Genomic DNA, 16,440 nt, shown 5'->3' with positions numbered 1-16,440 from the left:
TCCACAACCAGCACAGCCTGTCCAGATTTCTCCAAATAGATAAACTTGCCTTTACCAGCAAAACCCGTTGGAATGATAGAGAGGAAGGAGTGGACAGACAAGCCCCATAGGCTGCCATTATGTGGCTCAGAACAGGATACTGTGTATTTAAGAGAACTTTCCAGAACTCTCTCAGTACCCCAGAATGCACAGCAGGTCCCTTTATCTTTCAGTTCTTTTTGAAGGCGTAACACGCCAGACCTGTAGCATTCCTTACATGAATATCTCTCTCCACCGGGGAGGAGGGCGGGCGCTTATGACTATAACAGAGATACCCCTACTACAGAACTTGAGTTACAGGACAGAAACTACTCCTTCTGTAGTAGGGGATCTCTGTGTATAGTCATAATCTAGTGAATAGAATGGCAAGCCCATCCCCACACCAAAGTGGCGGTGGAGAAAAGAGAAATAACACCACTACTGTGCGAACAGATTTCGCAGCGAAGCCTGCCCAACCTGAGCGTCTGTCCTGGCATCAGTGTCCAGACAGTAATGCTTAGCAAAGGTATGGACCGACTTCCAAGTGGCCGCCTTGCAGATTTCTGCAATTGGAACATTACGTAGCAAAGCAGTCGCGGCAGATTTGCCCTGGTGGAATGAGCCTTAGGCTTACCCCCTAAGGTCTTATTAGCCTTCTGGTAACACAATTGTATACAGGACACAATCCACCTGGAGATGCAGAGACCTTTCCGCTGGAGATGAAGTATTCTGAAAAAACGTAGGTAAAGTTATGGTCTGGTTAACATGGAAATCAAATATAACCTTTGGAAGAAATTTAGGGTGAGTACGCATAACAACCTTAGCAGCATGAAATACAGTATAAGGTTCTTGGCAACACAACGCCTGAATTTAACTCACCCTGCGGGCCGATGTAATGGCCACGAGGAACACCGCCTTCCAGGACAGGTGCTGCAACGAAGCCTTATGGATAAGTTCAAAAGGCTCCTTCATCAATCTGGACAGCACCACGTTCAATTCCCATGAAGGTGAAGGAAGCCGGACAGGAGGGAACACTTTCTTCAAGCCTTCCAAAAAATCCTTGATCACAGGGATCTGGAAGAAGGAAGTCTGTGAAGGGCACTTCCTGTAGGCAGTCAGCGCAGCGAGATGAACCTTAATGGAATGGACATTAAGGCCAGACTGCGCCAAATGTAGAAGGAACGGAAGGATGACATCTTCCTTACATGTCGTTGGGTCATAGTTCTTGGACTTGCACAAGATGCAAAATCGCTTCCACTTGTAAGCATAGGAAGTCTGAGTGGAAGGTCGCTTAGCCTCCCCTTCAGTATGTCCATACAATCTTCTGGTAGATTCAAATGGCCATATTGCACTCTCTCAGGAGCCATGCCGCCAAACTCAAAGACGAGAGGTTGGGGTGCACCATCGCCCCCCCGAACTTCGTGAGAAGGTCCAGCCGGCACAGCAGCCATATGTGAGGAAGGAGAGACCGGTGAAGCAGGTCCGTGAACCACCACTGCCTGGGCCATTCAGGGGCAATCAGGATTATCCGCGCCCTGGACTGGGACAGTTTGATGAGCACCGCCGGAATCAGGTGAATGGGTGGAAAAGCGTACAGAAAGCTGTTCGACCAGTTGATCCATAACACATTCCCCAGCGTCCCCTGCGGGTAGTACCTGGAGGCGAAGTCTCGGCATTTGCTGTTTTCGGCGCTGGCGAACAGATCTATGCCTGGAGTCCCCCACCTTGTGAAGACTTCTCCTAGTACTTCGTCGTTTATGACCCATTCGTGGTTTTCCTGAATCAGTCTGCTCAGTGCGTCGGCCTGAACATTCTGCACACCTGGTAGATGGGTAGCCGTTATCGTCAGTCCTCTGGCTAGAAGCCAACGCCATATCGCCTGCGCCTCCTGTGACAGAGTGCGCGATCTCGAGCCCCCCTGCTTGTTGAGGTAATACATAGTGGTCATATTGTCCGTCTGTACAAGCAGATAGTTGGTCTGGAAGGACGGATGAAAGGCCTTCAGTGCCAAGTGAACAGCTCTGAGTTCCAGGAAATTGATGTGATACGTGGACTCTGCCTGGGACCACGTTCCTTGTATCTGTAAGTCTCCGGAGTGCGCCCCCCAGCCGTGGAGGGACGCATCAGTCACGATAGTCTGTGTGGGAATGTCCTTGTGGAAGGGAGCCCCTCTCAGGAGATTCTCCGCTGAACACCACCATTTCAGAGACTGAGGAGCATGCAGAGACAGTCGTATCTTGTCGTCCCAAGATCCTTTCCTCTGATCCCACTGATCCTCCAAGCACTCCTGCAATGGTCTCATGTGCAGCCGTGCGTGTGGAAGATACAAGAGGCCATCGACCCCAGTAGAGAAGACACCGTCCTCACAGTTGTAGATGGAGCGGTCATAAGAGCCTGAGCCTTCCGAAGGAGTGATAATCGTCGCTCCTCCGAAGGGGACACGCTTGCTGACAGCGTATTGATGGAGGCTCCCAAGTCCTGTATGCACTGAACCGGAGTCGGGACAGACTTGGACAAGTTGATGTGCAACCCCAGTTTGTTCAGGAGAACGCACGTCTTCTGGAAGTGCGCTCGAGCTTCCGAGAAGGAGGAGGCCTTGATCAACCAATCTTCCAGGTACGGGTAGACCAACACCTTGTTCTTCCTTAGGTGTGCAGCTACCACTGCCATGCACTTCGAGAATGTTCTGGGCGCAGACTTCAGCCCGAATGGCAGTACTGTGTACTGATAATGATTGGCGCCGACTTGGAATCGCAGGAACTTCCTGTGTTTGAGTGCAATGTGCACATGGAAGTACGCATCCTGTAGGTCTATAGAGCATAGCCAGTCTCCTGTTGCAGCTGAGGATAAATCTGATGCAACGACAGCATGCAAAATTTCTCTCTGCGAATCCACTTGTTTGCTTGTCGCAAATCCAGAATGGGCCTGAACTCGTTGATGTCCTTCTTGCGAACCAGAAAGAACCGGGAGTACAGACCTCTTCTCCTTTGAGACAGAGGTACGTCTTCATTCGCCCTTTTCCTTAACAGGAGATCGGCCTCCGCCTGGAGCTCGCGCAGCTGAAACTGTGAGCTGACCGGTGGAATTGCTGGAGGCGGGCTGGTGAACCGAAGACTGTATCCATTGCAAACAATATTCAGCACCCACTTGTCCCGAGTAATTTTTCTCCACTCAGACAGAAAAAATTGAACGCTTCCCCCCACCGGAGTGGGTAACGGATGTAGGGGAAGTAACCGATCAGGGCCTAGACCCAGCCGGGCCCTTGTTCGCCGCTGCGGACTGCTGTCCTCTGCCCTTCTGGAAGGGCCTCCGGAACTGCTGCTGCTGTTGTTGCTGTTGCTGTCCCGAAGTCTGCCCTCGCTCTCTGCCTTGCGCCCCGAACCGTCTCTGGAACGGGCGGTAGGTCTTCTTCTCCTTGGACTTCTCCAACCATACAGCGTCAGGATCTCGGCCTCCGCCTTCATGCGGGCCATTTCGTCGTCCGCATGCTTGCCAAACAGGGTTTCCCCCAAGAAAGGCAGGTTGGCCACCCGTTGTTTGGCCTCTGGCTTGAGGGATGTAAGGCGAAGCCAAGCGTGGCGCCGTTGGTTGACACCATGGCAATATCCATGCGCCGCCAGAAGGGACACATCAGCAGCAGCGCTGATGACTTGGTTCGACACCAATAGTCCCTCATTGAGAATCTCTTGAAAATCCTCTTTCTTCTCTCGAGGAAGGAGCTCAGCGAATTGCTGGAGGGATTCCCACAGCGCTCGATCATATCGCCATAGCAAAGCCGCGGCACTTGCAGCCTTCATTGCAGTAGACGCCGTTCCACAGACCTTCCTGCCAGCCGAGTCTAACCAGCGGCTCTCCTTATCTGGAGGTACCGTGGACGACGGGGTGGTGGCATGCTGCTTCCTAGCAGCTTTCACTATGACCGAGTCTGGTGGCGGATCCATCCTGAGAAAGGCCGGGTCAGAATCCGGAGCCCGGTACTTCTTGAGGAGCCTGGAGGGAGCCGCCTTCGTCACCGCCGGAGTGAGAAACAACTCCTGAGCGGGCTCTACCAATCCTGGTACTAGGGGTAGCAACAGCCGAGACAGGTGCTTTATATGTAGCGTCGAGACGGGTGTTTTTTATGTAGCGTCTCGAAAATCACGGACGTCGTGGGTGTGGGCACCGTCAACGTGATGCCTAACTTAGCCGCACCCCTCAGCAGAACATCTTGGAATGAGACAATGTCGTCCACTGGCGACACCCACGTCCCCGTGGATTCCGACAAAGTCTGCGGCTAGTCCCTGGTCCCAGAAGAGTCCGTGTGGGATCTCGATCTGCGCCTCCTGTGGCGTCGTCTTGAACTGGTCGACGACGACTCCGCGATCTCTCCCTCCGTCCGGAACGAGACCGCAAACTCCTCGGCTTCGGACGCTCCACAGGTCTCACCTGCGGCCTGACCGGGACTCTCGGCTGAGAGTACCCTTAGGAGGCGTCTGGTACCGTGGCAGCGAAACCGACCTCGGCGGAACCGGAGGCAGTCCTTGAGGAGGTAGCAGAGGACGACCATGAGGTGGAACCAGAGGTGGAAGCGGAGGCGGAGTTGGATTCCGTGGCGGAGGTTCCTTGGGCAAGGGAGGAGGAGGGGTATCCGATCTTGGCTTGGAAGGTGTATATACCTCGGAGTACACCGAGCCCTGTGATTCCCTCTTCTTCTTAGGCGGAGGCGATGTAGTGTCTCCAATTGGAGAACGTCGCCGAGGCGCCCCAGCGGGACTCCTGGTGCCAGAACTCCTTCTGCGCTTCTTTGGCGTCGAAGAACGCTGTCTTGACGTCGAAGAACGCCGTCTCGACGTCGACCTCGTCTCGACGTGGAGTCACGTCTGGACGACGAACGTCTCTTCACCGACTGCGACCGTCGACTTCTCAACGTCAAGCGTTTCCTCCGTGACGTCGAACGCCATCTCGACGTCGAACGTCTCCTCGACATCGACCGCCTGCGAGTCTTCGACGTCCTCCTCGACGACGAGCTCCTCCTCTTCGCCGACGGCGAACGCCGAACTCCTTCGACGTCGATGACGACGACACCGTCGACGGCGGCCTTGTCAGTCCCCTCGACGTCAACGCCGCTTCAACCCAGAGCCCTGGGTAGACGGGGAACAGACTGCTGTCATCCCTCTCGACGCCGTCGTCGATGCTATCGACGTCGGCGGAGAAATAGGACGTTTGCTGGCCTTCCTGCCTCTGGGGAGCCCCCCAGAGGCCTCAGCATGGGCAGATGAAGCATGCCCAGACCCACCTTGGGTCTGCAGTCTTCTATGTTCCAGGCCTTGCAGCCTGATCTTCATCCTCTCTCTCAGGGTCCTGGTGGATAATGTCTGGCAGATGCAACACTCCTCTGGGACATGAGAAGAGGGAAGGCAGACGATGCACACCTCATGTGGGTCCGACTTGGCCTTCTTCCTCGGACACTCTGGGCATTTGTCAAACAAAGCAGGCATTTTGACAAATAAAAGAGTGCACCAAGACACACACAAGGAAGAAAGCACCAAAGTACTTCAATGAAAGCACTCAAATACTTGAAAAAGTGAAAAATCACAAAATAAACCCTTGAAAAGGGAGAGCTCAATGCTCCAGGGTCCTGCTTGCACGACCCGGAAAAAAGAACTGAAAGTAAAAGGGACCTGCTGTGCATTCTGGGATACTGAGAGTGTTCTGGAAAGTTCTCTTAAAGGCACAGTATCCTGTTCTGAGCCACATAATGGCAGCCTATGGGGGCTGGTCTGTCCACTCCTTCCTCTCTATCATTCCAGAGGGTTTTGTTGGTAAAGGCAAGTTTTTCTATGTGGAGAAATCTGGACAGGCTGTGCTGTTTGTGGATTTGTGGTGGAATTTCTAGTTAAAGTACTGGACAGTGTAGCCTGTGGATATAGGCTGCATTATCTGTCTTTAAATTCTCTCTTAAGTGTCTGTGCAGTTCTACATTTTTTGACAACTTAAGAGATTTTTGATTGCTCCGGGATCCACGCACATGGGCGGGACTATTCAAAAGATTATGACTATACACAGAGATCCCCTACTACAGAATAGGCCCAATGAAATCCAATGGAGGGTAGGGGGCCTTTGGTTGGTGGCTGCAAACAGGCCACGCGGCTGTGGGAGCGGAGCTCCTGGTCACTTACTCCGGGCAAGTGGGGTAGTAGAGTAGGGTAGTAGTTGCACTTCCAGCGGCACTCGGGCGGCTGGGTGCAGGGTGCCTTTGAGCCGTCTGGGGCTCAATGTTATCCAATGGGAAAGTTATAAAGTAAACAAAGGCTGCAGGCTTGGGGACGGAGATTCTTCAGGTGCGACCACCACTTCGTGAGGTAAGTTGGGTTCTTGGAGAAGAGGTAAGTACCCCAAAGGAGGGCACAAGGGGCCGTGGGGTGCCGGGGTGTCTTTGGGTGTCGGGAAATCTTATCCTCGCTGGTCTCGGGTTGGAGGGGCCCCTGGTTCAGAGGCTGCAGGTGTCGTCGAGGAGGCTCTTTGGGCACTGGACTTCGGGTCCCAGTCACCGGGGGGACGTCCTCGTGGTCTTGGATCACTCGGGCACGGGCCGAGCTCGGCGGGTGCAGAGTGGGCTGTATTCGCAGTTTCTGGCTGGCACCAGGGTTATGGTTGTTGGAGCAGAGCCTCTGCTCAGGGAAGTCCCAATCTTCAAGAGGGTCAAGGCAGGCAGGTCCTCCGGGTTTCCAAGGTTGCTGTCCGCAGGAGTCGCTGGGATTTAGCAGGGGCAGGTTCCAGGGTCGACAGGCCGGTAGGGCTGGGTCCAAGTCAGTTGGTGTCGTCCAGTTACCAGCTGCACGCCGGGTCTTCTTCTTGATTTTCTTTCTGTTTTTCTTATCGGGATCTCAGGAAGGAAGGTTCAGGGTGCCCCTAAATACTGAATTTAGAGGTGTTTCAGGTAGAGCAAGGGCAGGGACCACTAGGTCCCTGTCCTGGGGTGGGTACACCCCCTAGTCTGCTCCTCTCCTGTGGGAGGGGGGCAGGAGCCTAGCTGTGATTGGGCAGGGCTCCCCATCTTCAAGATGGCTGGAGCCCGGAGTCGTGCTTCAACTCGCCTCTCCCACCTGAGGGGGGGTTGGCACAGGCTGGCACCCCCTCCTTCCTGACGTAGGGTTTCCCGCCAGTCTTCCCGCCAGCGGTACAAAAGGGGGTGGTGATGGACGGAGCATCTGAACCAATCAAACACTCACACCCAGTCAACAGATCTGGGTTTAATCCATCACCATTCTTTAGCCCACTCTGCCACCCCAGTTCCCGTCAAAGTGGGGGTCAGAACTGGTGGGGGCCAGTTGTTGAGTACAGCAAGTGGCCTGGAGACGCTCACAAAGGCGGCAGGCCTTTGAAGCTACCCCCTGCCCATCCTGGGGGAGGAGACCTAGCACCTCGCCCAGGATGTGCATTGTTGCAGGCCCAGGAGAGCGGGGGGCTCTCCACCAAGGGTCCAGCAACATGTCTGCTGTGTGGCAGCCTAGGCAGCCTCTCAGTCCAGACGTGGATTGTAGGATAGGTTTCTTAGAGATGCCCCCTGGTGCACTTTACATTAAATCCCATACTGGCATCAGTGCGGGTTTAATGTGCTTGTCAGTCTTCAGTGTAGCCATTATGGTGCTCCGGAGTTAGTAATGACGACCTCCCAGTACCATATACTCTTAATGCATCACTGCACTTACAGTGCCCAGGAATGGTCCTGGGTACTGCAGGGGCACAGGGCTCATGCACCTGTGCCCACACCGCTGGCATAGGGCACCCAGATAGAGGGGTGACTGAGGAAGGCCAGGGCAGTGGATTTTGTGGGCATGGCACACAGGTATGTGTGCCATGTCAACTCTCTGTTTAGTTCTGCACTTAGACACCCAGCCTGCAAAGGCAGTGTGTGGGTGTCATGGTACAGGCCCACTAAGGGTGGCACGATAAGTGCTGCAGCCCTTAGGGGTCTTCTCTGGTCACCATGCCCTGGGTACCTAGGGTACCATTTACTAGGGGCTGACAAGTGGCCGAGATGCCAATTGGGTTTTGGTTTCAACACAGTTTTAGGGAATGAACACAGGCCCTGGGCACCTGGTTGGCAGGAGCCCAGGGCACACTCAGTTAAAGCACATTAGTAGTTCAGCAAAAAGTGGGGCATACCAATGCAAGAAAGATGGTACTTTCTCACACTATGGCTCAATCAATCACTCACCTCCCCTACCACACCAACTATAGGAAAGATTTAAGATAAAGATTTAAGATTGAAGCAAATTTTCAAATGCAGACAAGCATGCGTTTTCTAGCATCTGGAGTCCAACTAAGAAGATTCAGGGAAGCGATTTCCACTATGCTGACTGCTTGAAGTCTTGAATATGTACTTTTCTGGTACATACACAAAAGTTTTTATGGTGATGACTGGAAAATTAAAAACAACTGGAACAGAGGAAGCAATTCGCAGGATAAATGACTGACGGAAGCTGGAGGCGGGCATGGGTTTCTAGAATGTGTTGCAACATTCTTCGAGAAACAGAATTCTGCATCCTGCAGAACCGTTGCCAAAGAAACGATTGGAAGTCAACAAGCAACGGCTAAACCGTGAGTAGAGGACAGTAGAGAATTCCGTGGAGGTGCAAGAGGAGGTTACAGAATGTGCTTGTGAGCCAAGCGGAGGAATAAACCACCGTATAAAGGTTTTAAAACCTAAGTTGAACACTTCCTCAGAAGTACACTGAATTGGGACCTTAGTTTAACTACTGACAGCAATCATGTAGAGGCTATATACAAATGTTTTTAAATAATAACTTTTAAAATTGCTACAATATTCCTTGAATTTCATAATGTGGGAAATATTTTTACCAAATGCGGTTAAAACAATGTTGCAGTTGGGAATCAGCCATTTTCTAGCTGTGAAGCACCTCTTGTATTTTCTGACACTTTTAGTTTTAATGTGAGTAATATTATTAAGAATGGAAAGGTCTGTACAGAGAACAACCCAGAACCTTTCATGTAATCCTGCTTGCCATGATACAGAACTGACAGGGCAGCAGGTAGACCTAAAGACTGTTTAGGAGAGTCTTGAAAGAATGATGTGGCAACACTCCTTTGCTGTTTGGCTTGCCAAGAAGGTACCTATAGTGTAGCATGTGTTACTGAAAGCTACTTGGCCAATAGAGGAGTATTCTCTCAAGTATTGGCATTTAGAAGAGGTTCCTTTTACTGTTGAGTTGTAAAAGATCTGCAGCAAGGCCACATTTACACCGAAATGAATGCTAAATTTTTCTGTCACACCTCCCACGGCAGTCCACAAATTGCCTGTAAAGGCGGTGAGCACTGAATCTCAGACTTGACTGCTCATCCTCTTTTATATACGCTGGAAACAGGTACACTTGAAGTAGTAATACAACACCAGAAGGGAGGTAACCATCCTCCAACGTAGTCTCTTGAAAAAAGCAAATCTTCCCCAAATGCATTGTGTGGAATAAGACAATCCCCACACACAGTTTCCCCCCTAGTGATGCATGAAATAAATTAAACACTTGTGGTTTCATATCATGAATTTGGTTTAAAAAGGCCACATACTGGTCATCAGATTGTATAGTCCCCCCTCGCCAGGCCTCGCCCTGGATGGATTCCATGGCAGTGGAGTAGAGTGCTTTCTGGCCTGCTGGCTTCCGAGTGTCCGGGTGGTTATTCCCATCCATTGCCGCCCTCTCTTTCAGTGCCTGATCCATGTTGTGGATACCCACCAACAAGCTGTAATCCATAATTTTAAAACTCTGCAAAACCTGGAGAGAAAAGTACAAGTGTCAAGAATATTCCTCGGCCACTGCAGCTGGCGTACAAACTTGCGATTTTCAGTGTATATAGGTAGGAGGTGGCTGCTTTACCCATTCCTGTATACCAGCCCAACGGGCAGCCAATAATATATCCTCCTAATCCCTGCTAAACACTGACATTTCAGAGCAGGGGTATAGAGACCATCATAACAAGTGTCAAAATACAAGACTATCAGGAGGAGAAGGTTTCATGCCTTCAACAATTTTACAGAATGGACAGCATCCCCAAATTAATACAATCGTTGGATCCTCCTTAAAGCGAAGATTCTAAGGATATATTAATATCGAGAAAGGTTGTGGGATTCAAATGGAAAAAGATATGTATGTTAGAACTGTTACTCCAGCATGGGTGTCGTTTCCATGTTGCCACAGCTTAGGATAATTCCCTGCCTTCACCTGGAATGGGTGGAAATTGAGAAGACCATCCCAGAATGATACAATTTCTGCAGAACTTTAGAGTGAGTAATTCCACACTCACATTCAGAGACTTGGTCTACTTTTCCCAATACACCACACCTGTACTGTAAGAAGCTTCACTGGATAATTGTTTTTTTTAAGCCACAGTTAGGCTAGTTACGTGTAGCCACTGCAATAGACTTCCTGAATGGTGTACTGTTGCACTCAACGTGGGACTTATTTAGTTCACCATCTCTTATGACACAGTAGATGGATTGATATCTCAAGATCTACACTGCCTTCCATGAGTAAGCAAGATGCATCTTCACTGAAAATCTTAAAAATCACTGTGGCTTAAAACAAAATAGAATATATAAACCCTGTTTTGGCTGCCTAAAACGGATTTTTGATTTTTCTTTTCTTAAATAGACTGAATGGACTTGGTTCTTCAAGTGTCCACCTTTGTTTCTGCAAAAAGGGGGTTTAGGAAGGCAGCAGATAATCTTACCAAACAATCTCTCATGATGGTTTTGCTCAGAGCATTGTACATGTCTGGGTCAAGGAAAAGCCCATCCCCAATATCTTGCATGAAGTCCAGGTCTTTGAACGTGGGGAAGTTTTTCTCTCGTTCCTTCTGCGATGCCCGACGTTTGTAGGTGGAACCCTTCAAGTCATATTTCAAGTGCATCTTAACTGACCGTGGCAACAAGTTGTTCATGACAACAATGCGAATGTTCTTGCCAGCAGCCTGAACACAGTACAGACCGTAAAATTTTGGCAACAGTGTACGTGGGTTCTGGTTTAAATTCTGGAAGAAAGAAAAAAGTAACATGAGCCAGTGAAGAGAAACACGCACACCGACAAAGCATAGAAATGTTTATATCGGGACATTGCTATAAAGATTGTGTTCAAAGTCCTACCCAACACACAGCTCAGAGGGAGAAGACAACTTTGGAATGTGATTCTGTGACATGAAGAAACCGACTATTGTAAAGATAGAACCTTACTGTGGTATTGCGTTACAATATTTAATTTCCTTCTGCTTCTTTGCTGTTTTACGTCATGGAGGCCTTTTAGGATTATTACCGATCATGTCTTTCAAATGATGGAAATACAGTCACTATTTGGTCAGTATTTGGTTGTCCTTTGATTCCTGGTTTAATTTCGGGTATAATTTCATAGAAGAGCCACGCCTTTCAGCTCTTTTTTGAATTGGAGGTGTTCTGTAGATTGTTCAAATAAGATACAGTAAAGCGAGAGACCCCTTCTGAAAACCAGTCGAAGTTTCATTAAGTCTGATTTGCATCACCCCCCCCCTTTTTGCTTGGTATCTGATGCAATTTTTACAGATATGCACTGAGTTCCTGTTATCCAGGTCCCCAGTGCCAGAACTCTTTACCTGAAACTGTACAATTTTCCCCTTAATTGGCAATACCTTTAGCGCCCACTGTAAGTCCCTAGTAAATGGTAACCTTGGTACCTAGGGCAAGGGGGTTTAAGGGGGTCCCTAAAGGCTGCTGCATGTATTGTGCCACCCCAAGAGACCCCTAAGCACCACTATGCAACGTGACATTGCAGGCTGCATGCCATGGTGCAGAGAAAAGTGAAGCCACTACATGACACACCTCCTGTGTGCCATGCCTGCAGACCCTGCATGCAGTATAGCAAAGTCTCCCCTACAGCAGGCCTAACAGCTCTAAAGCAGGATGCACTATACTACATGTGCAGACATATCGGCGTGAGCAGCTATGCCCCTGTGATATCCAAGTTGATTCTTAGATATTACAAGTGAACAGAGAAGCCATTTTAAGTAAATGTGCTGGACATCACCATGTATGATTTCCCAACTATATGATGGATTCACTGAAACTAGAGAAGTTTTGTATCAAACATCGTGTATTAATAAACCTGCACTGGTTCCAGTGATGTATTTATGAATGCATGAACCCAGAGGGCACCTTAGAGGTGCCCCATGTAAACCTACCAACTACTAGTGTGCTGGCTGACTGGTGTAGACCAGCCTGCCACCACAGGCAGGTTTCTGAGCCCCCTGCAGGTAACAGCCTGTGCTCTCTAAGGGAAGAAACAATGCTTGCTACGGCTGTAGGTGTCATCTCCTCCAAACAGGATGGCTAAGTGATCAGCATATCAAGGCAGGAGGCTTCAAAGGCCTTCGATATGCGACCGAAGGCTTTCCCAGACAGGGGAAATGCCATCCCCTTTGGAAACGCCATCCCCTTTGGAAACCAGGACAGGCGGGAAAATTAGATAGTCAGGAGGCGCGTTTCCCTCTCAGGCTAGTTCCACCCCTGAGGTGGGATACCTGATGTGGACACTACTTTTAGAATTCCACCATCTTAGTTTTGGCAAAATCAGGCAATCTGAGTCGGCGTTATGCCCACTTCCCACAGGAAGTGGTCATATAGCGATTGTAGACACCTTAAAGGTAAGTGGCTCACCTGTCACTTCCCTTAACGCCTCTAAATGGAGTATTTATAGGCACCCCTGACACCAGGAATTTCAATGTGACGGATCCAGAAGAGAACTAAGAAGAGCTGAGAGAAAAGCGAGAATTGAAGACTAGCTGTGGACTTTTGGCGCCAAACCCTGCCTGCACAAGTCTCGACAATCATGACGAGCGACTCATTCTGCAGCTGAACAGCTTCCAAGAGGCCCGGGAGACTGCAAGCCCTTTGCAAATTTCCAGCAATCTCCCTTGGAGAAAAGTAGCTACTGCACCGCAGTCCGCAGGTACCGAAAACACAAACTCTGGTTCACTAGAGTTGCTGCTCTCCAGTCAGGGAGATGCAGCAGCCTTCTGGGAAGAGGAACCTGTACTCCTGATGGACAGATCTATCCCCCCACGAAGTAGGAGGACACCAGGATCACCAGGCGCTATACGGGCCAATTCCCAGAGTACCGGACCCATTGCAGCAAACTGAGCTCATGAGAGTCCAATCCGGACTCCCACTGCACAGAGACCAAGCAGCCCTCCTGCAGAAACCCACTTAGAGTGGCTCAGCTGTCCTGATTTTACACCCTCAAGACAGACAACCACAAGGCCCTAGAACGCACAGAGCTCAGCTGACAATTCCACTCTGCACCCAAGCACACCAGCCCGGGAACCGACGAAACAGCTGTGCCCTCTTGTCCCCAGAACTCTTGCGACCCGAACCCCCTGTTTGAAGCTCCCAGACTTGTCCACAAGTCCCCCCTGCAGCGTGTTTCTAGGTGCCCCCCTTCGTTCCACCGGCATAGAGCGCAGAGCTACCAACCAGAACAGCACCTCAGCACTCAGACACCCCAGGACAGGTAATGAGAAACTGCTGGTGGTACTTTGAACCATGGCCCACTAGGACCCCAAGACCTGATGGAGACCCCCAGAAAAATGTATATTTCAAAAAGTACTTACCTGATAACAAAGTTCTTGGTATCAAAATGTATATGAAAACACAAATTCATTTTCTAAATTGGTCTCGGATTTATTCTGAAGTGTGCGTTTCATTTACTGCCTCGGTGAGTACAACAAATGCTTAGCACTGCCCTCTGATAGGCCTGAACTGCTCGCTCACACTACCACAAAAGAGAGCCTTTAGTGTCATCATCTGTGCCTGGGTAAACCAATAAGGATTGCTTGGACTCTTTTTGGTCCACTATATAAAAAGACAGCTTCCTATAGTTCTTCCCTTATGAAACTTTTGTTAAGAGGTTAAGATTTTGAATTGGTGTATCCCTTTTCTGGAATGGAGTAGAACATGTTCAAGGCGGAGGCAATTGTTTTTTAGGTCGAAGCACGACCTGCATTCAATGCGAAGCATTGATTGCAGTCAGCTTCGACAACTATTGTGATCCGTATTTGGGAATGTGGACACGACTCAGACGCGCGCTTATGCAGTCTCAGTTTTGACCGCGGGAGCGCGTGTCTGAGTCGCGCTTGCGCAGACGAACTCCCAGCCCCTGCTTTCGCTTCGCTCCGCTCGCATGCATCAACGGCGCACACACACAGACACAGCCAGCCCCCACCCCTCTGCATGCATGCACGCACACACACACACACACACACACACACACACAGGCGCGCGCACACATACGCGCGCGCACACATACACACGCTGCCCCCCCCTGTGCCCCCCCCCCCCCCCACACACGGTGGTTGGGTGTTACGGGGCCCCCCCCGCCCCACTCCCCACATCGGCGCCGCCACTTCTGCAGCCATCGCAGGGCTCTCCCTTGGGCATGGGAGCCCCGCGTCAGTACTGCTTCTCTCCCAATCACTTCGTGAGCGCGGGCTTCCCATGGAAAACGGAAGTCCCGCCCCACAAGAGTCGTAACGCACCCTAACTTCCGGCTGCACATCCCGACATCACTAGTACGCTGCATACACCAACAATTAAAGACTGTTAAGCCTGTGCTGTGTGGTTTGTTTAAATTTAAATAAGATGAGAGAGGATGTGGCGCTGGGGCCCGACGGGACTCAGGTTCGAATCCAGCCGTTGACTCAAAATCGGGTGATTCTGGGCACATAACTTCATCTTCAAAGTGCCTAAAATGGAAAAAATGAATGCAGAGGTGCTTGTGTAAAGCTCTCCAATACCTTCCTGTCGGCTTTCTAGCTGACATTGAGCGCTATTCACGCATTGCGGGTGGTCCCTGATCTAAAAGTGGCCACTTGCGTATTTTTAAAGCTCCTGATTTGCTATTTGATTTTATTTTTACTTTGCTGCATTACCCCCTGTTTTTAATTCCCAGACCCCCCACTTGCACTATAAATGCTTGAAACCCACCGCTGTTGGGTGGGCCCTTTTACCGGCGTCTGATCGGTCCGTGGCGGCCATATTGGGCGAACCTGGGGACGCCTGCCGGTGCCATTTGGGACATCGCGCGTTCTAGTCGTCAGAAGGACGCTAGAAGGCTTCAAAAGGAGGTCATGCTGATGCGCAGCGGATACGCGCAACGGATACGCCGGATTTCCGCCGGAGTTACGCCTGAGTTCAGCGCGTCTGCGCCCGTCCGCGCTGACGGGCTGGATGCTGGACACTCTCGTATACTACCACAGGTAACCTATCATTATTCCCTCTTGGAGATATTAGCTCTCAAACCATCTCACTTGCCCTGTACCCACAGGTTTTCTCCGGAGGGTGTAATGTACTCCTCTTTTTGTCATACCTGTAAATCGGCTCTTCTACCTTCTGCTTCTCCTAAAAGGAGTTCTATGAATGCCTTTATATCATCCGGGGACACGACGACTAAAATGGGATTCCTGGTTAACGCCAGGTCTCATTAAAAACAATATCGCGTTCCATGAGTTCGTGGCGGACAGACAACCGGAATGGATGTTTGTGACGGAAACATGGGCCTCTGAGTCGTCGGGTCACGATTTACTGTTGGCCATTCCCGAAGGCTTCAAATTGCTCCGGCAGGATAGACTTAAACGTAGAGGGCGGGGGGACTTGCCGTTTTATGTAAATCCTCCTTGCCCTGTACGATAAAATCCTTGTCAGTGGCCTCGGATCCTTTTGAGGCACTTTACTTTTCTATTCTATGTGCCCCTTCGGTTTCCTTTTCTGGAATCCTTATGTATAGACCTCCCGGTCCTAGAGCTGCCTTCAGCGGGGATCTTTTGAGGATCCTGGAACCTTATTTTGGCAAACCCCATCTGACAATGCTAGGGGATTTTAATTTTCATTTGGAAAACTTAAGGGACACAGACACCGCTACGTTAGTGGATTCACTTGGAGCCTGTGAGTGTACCCAACTGGTGAATAGTTCGACTCACCGGGCGGGTCACATTTTAGACGGCGTATTCACTAATGATTCTAGACTTTCAGCGGGTCCACCGGTGCCTCTAGTTTGGTCAGATCATATGGCCGTACCTCTTTCGCTTGCCTATGCCCGGCAGAACTATCTGTCCTAATCAGTAGTACCAGAGGTCCGAAAAGGAGTTTTAGGAACATTACCAATGAAGCCCTTGCTCCATATATAGAGAAGAGTAAGTACTCTCCTCAGAGATGTGGACGAGGCAGCTGATGGGCTTGTTAATTCCATCACCAAAGCTGTTGAGGAACTGGCCCCTCTATCTTATCGATACTCGGCTCGTCGTAAACCCTCTGCCCCATGCATGGTTCACAGAATCACTAAGACTTCTGAGACAAAGTTGTAGAAGACAAGAAAGAAAATGGAGAAAGACCTGGGACCCTACTGA

General features: G+C 50.3%; 1 protein-coding gene across 2 annotated transcripts in view; it reads right to left on the bottom strand.

Moving 5' to 3' along the window:
• PIP5K1A (phosphatidylinositol-4-phosphate 5-kinase type 1 alpha) overlaps nt 1-16,440 on the bottom strand; it is a 153,472-nt gene that overhangs the window by 42,984 nt on the left and 94,048 nt on the right. For both annotated transcript variants that reach the window (XM_078670106.1, XM_078670105.1), the window contains exons 7-8: nt 10,747-11,046; nt 9,586-9,791 (exon numbers count right to left, since the gene is read on the bottom strand). In XM_078670106.1, the coding sequence (XP_078526232.1) occupies nt 9,586-9,791; nt 10,747-11,046 (506 nt within the window). The remainder of the gene's footprint in view (nt 1-9,585; nt 9,792-10,746; nt 11,047-16,440) is intronic.

The sequence above is a fragment of the Lissotriton helveticus genome, chromosome 12 (assembly GCF_964261635.1).
Source record: "Lissotriton helveticus chromosome 12, aLisHel1.1, whole genome shotgun sequence".
NCBI classification, from domain to species: Eukaryota; Metazoa; Chordata; class Amphibia; order Caudata; family Salamandridae; genus Lissotriton; species Lissotriton helveticus.
Note: the sequence above shows the minus strand (reverse complement) of the source record. Positions and strands in the feature narration are given on the sequence as shown.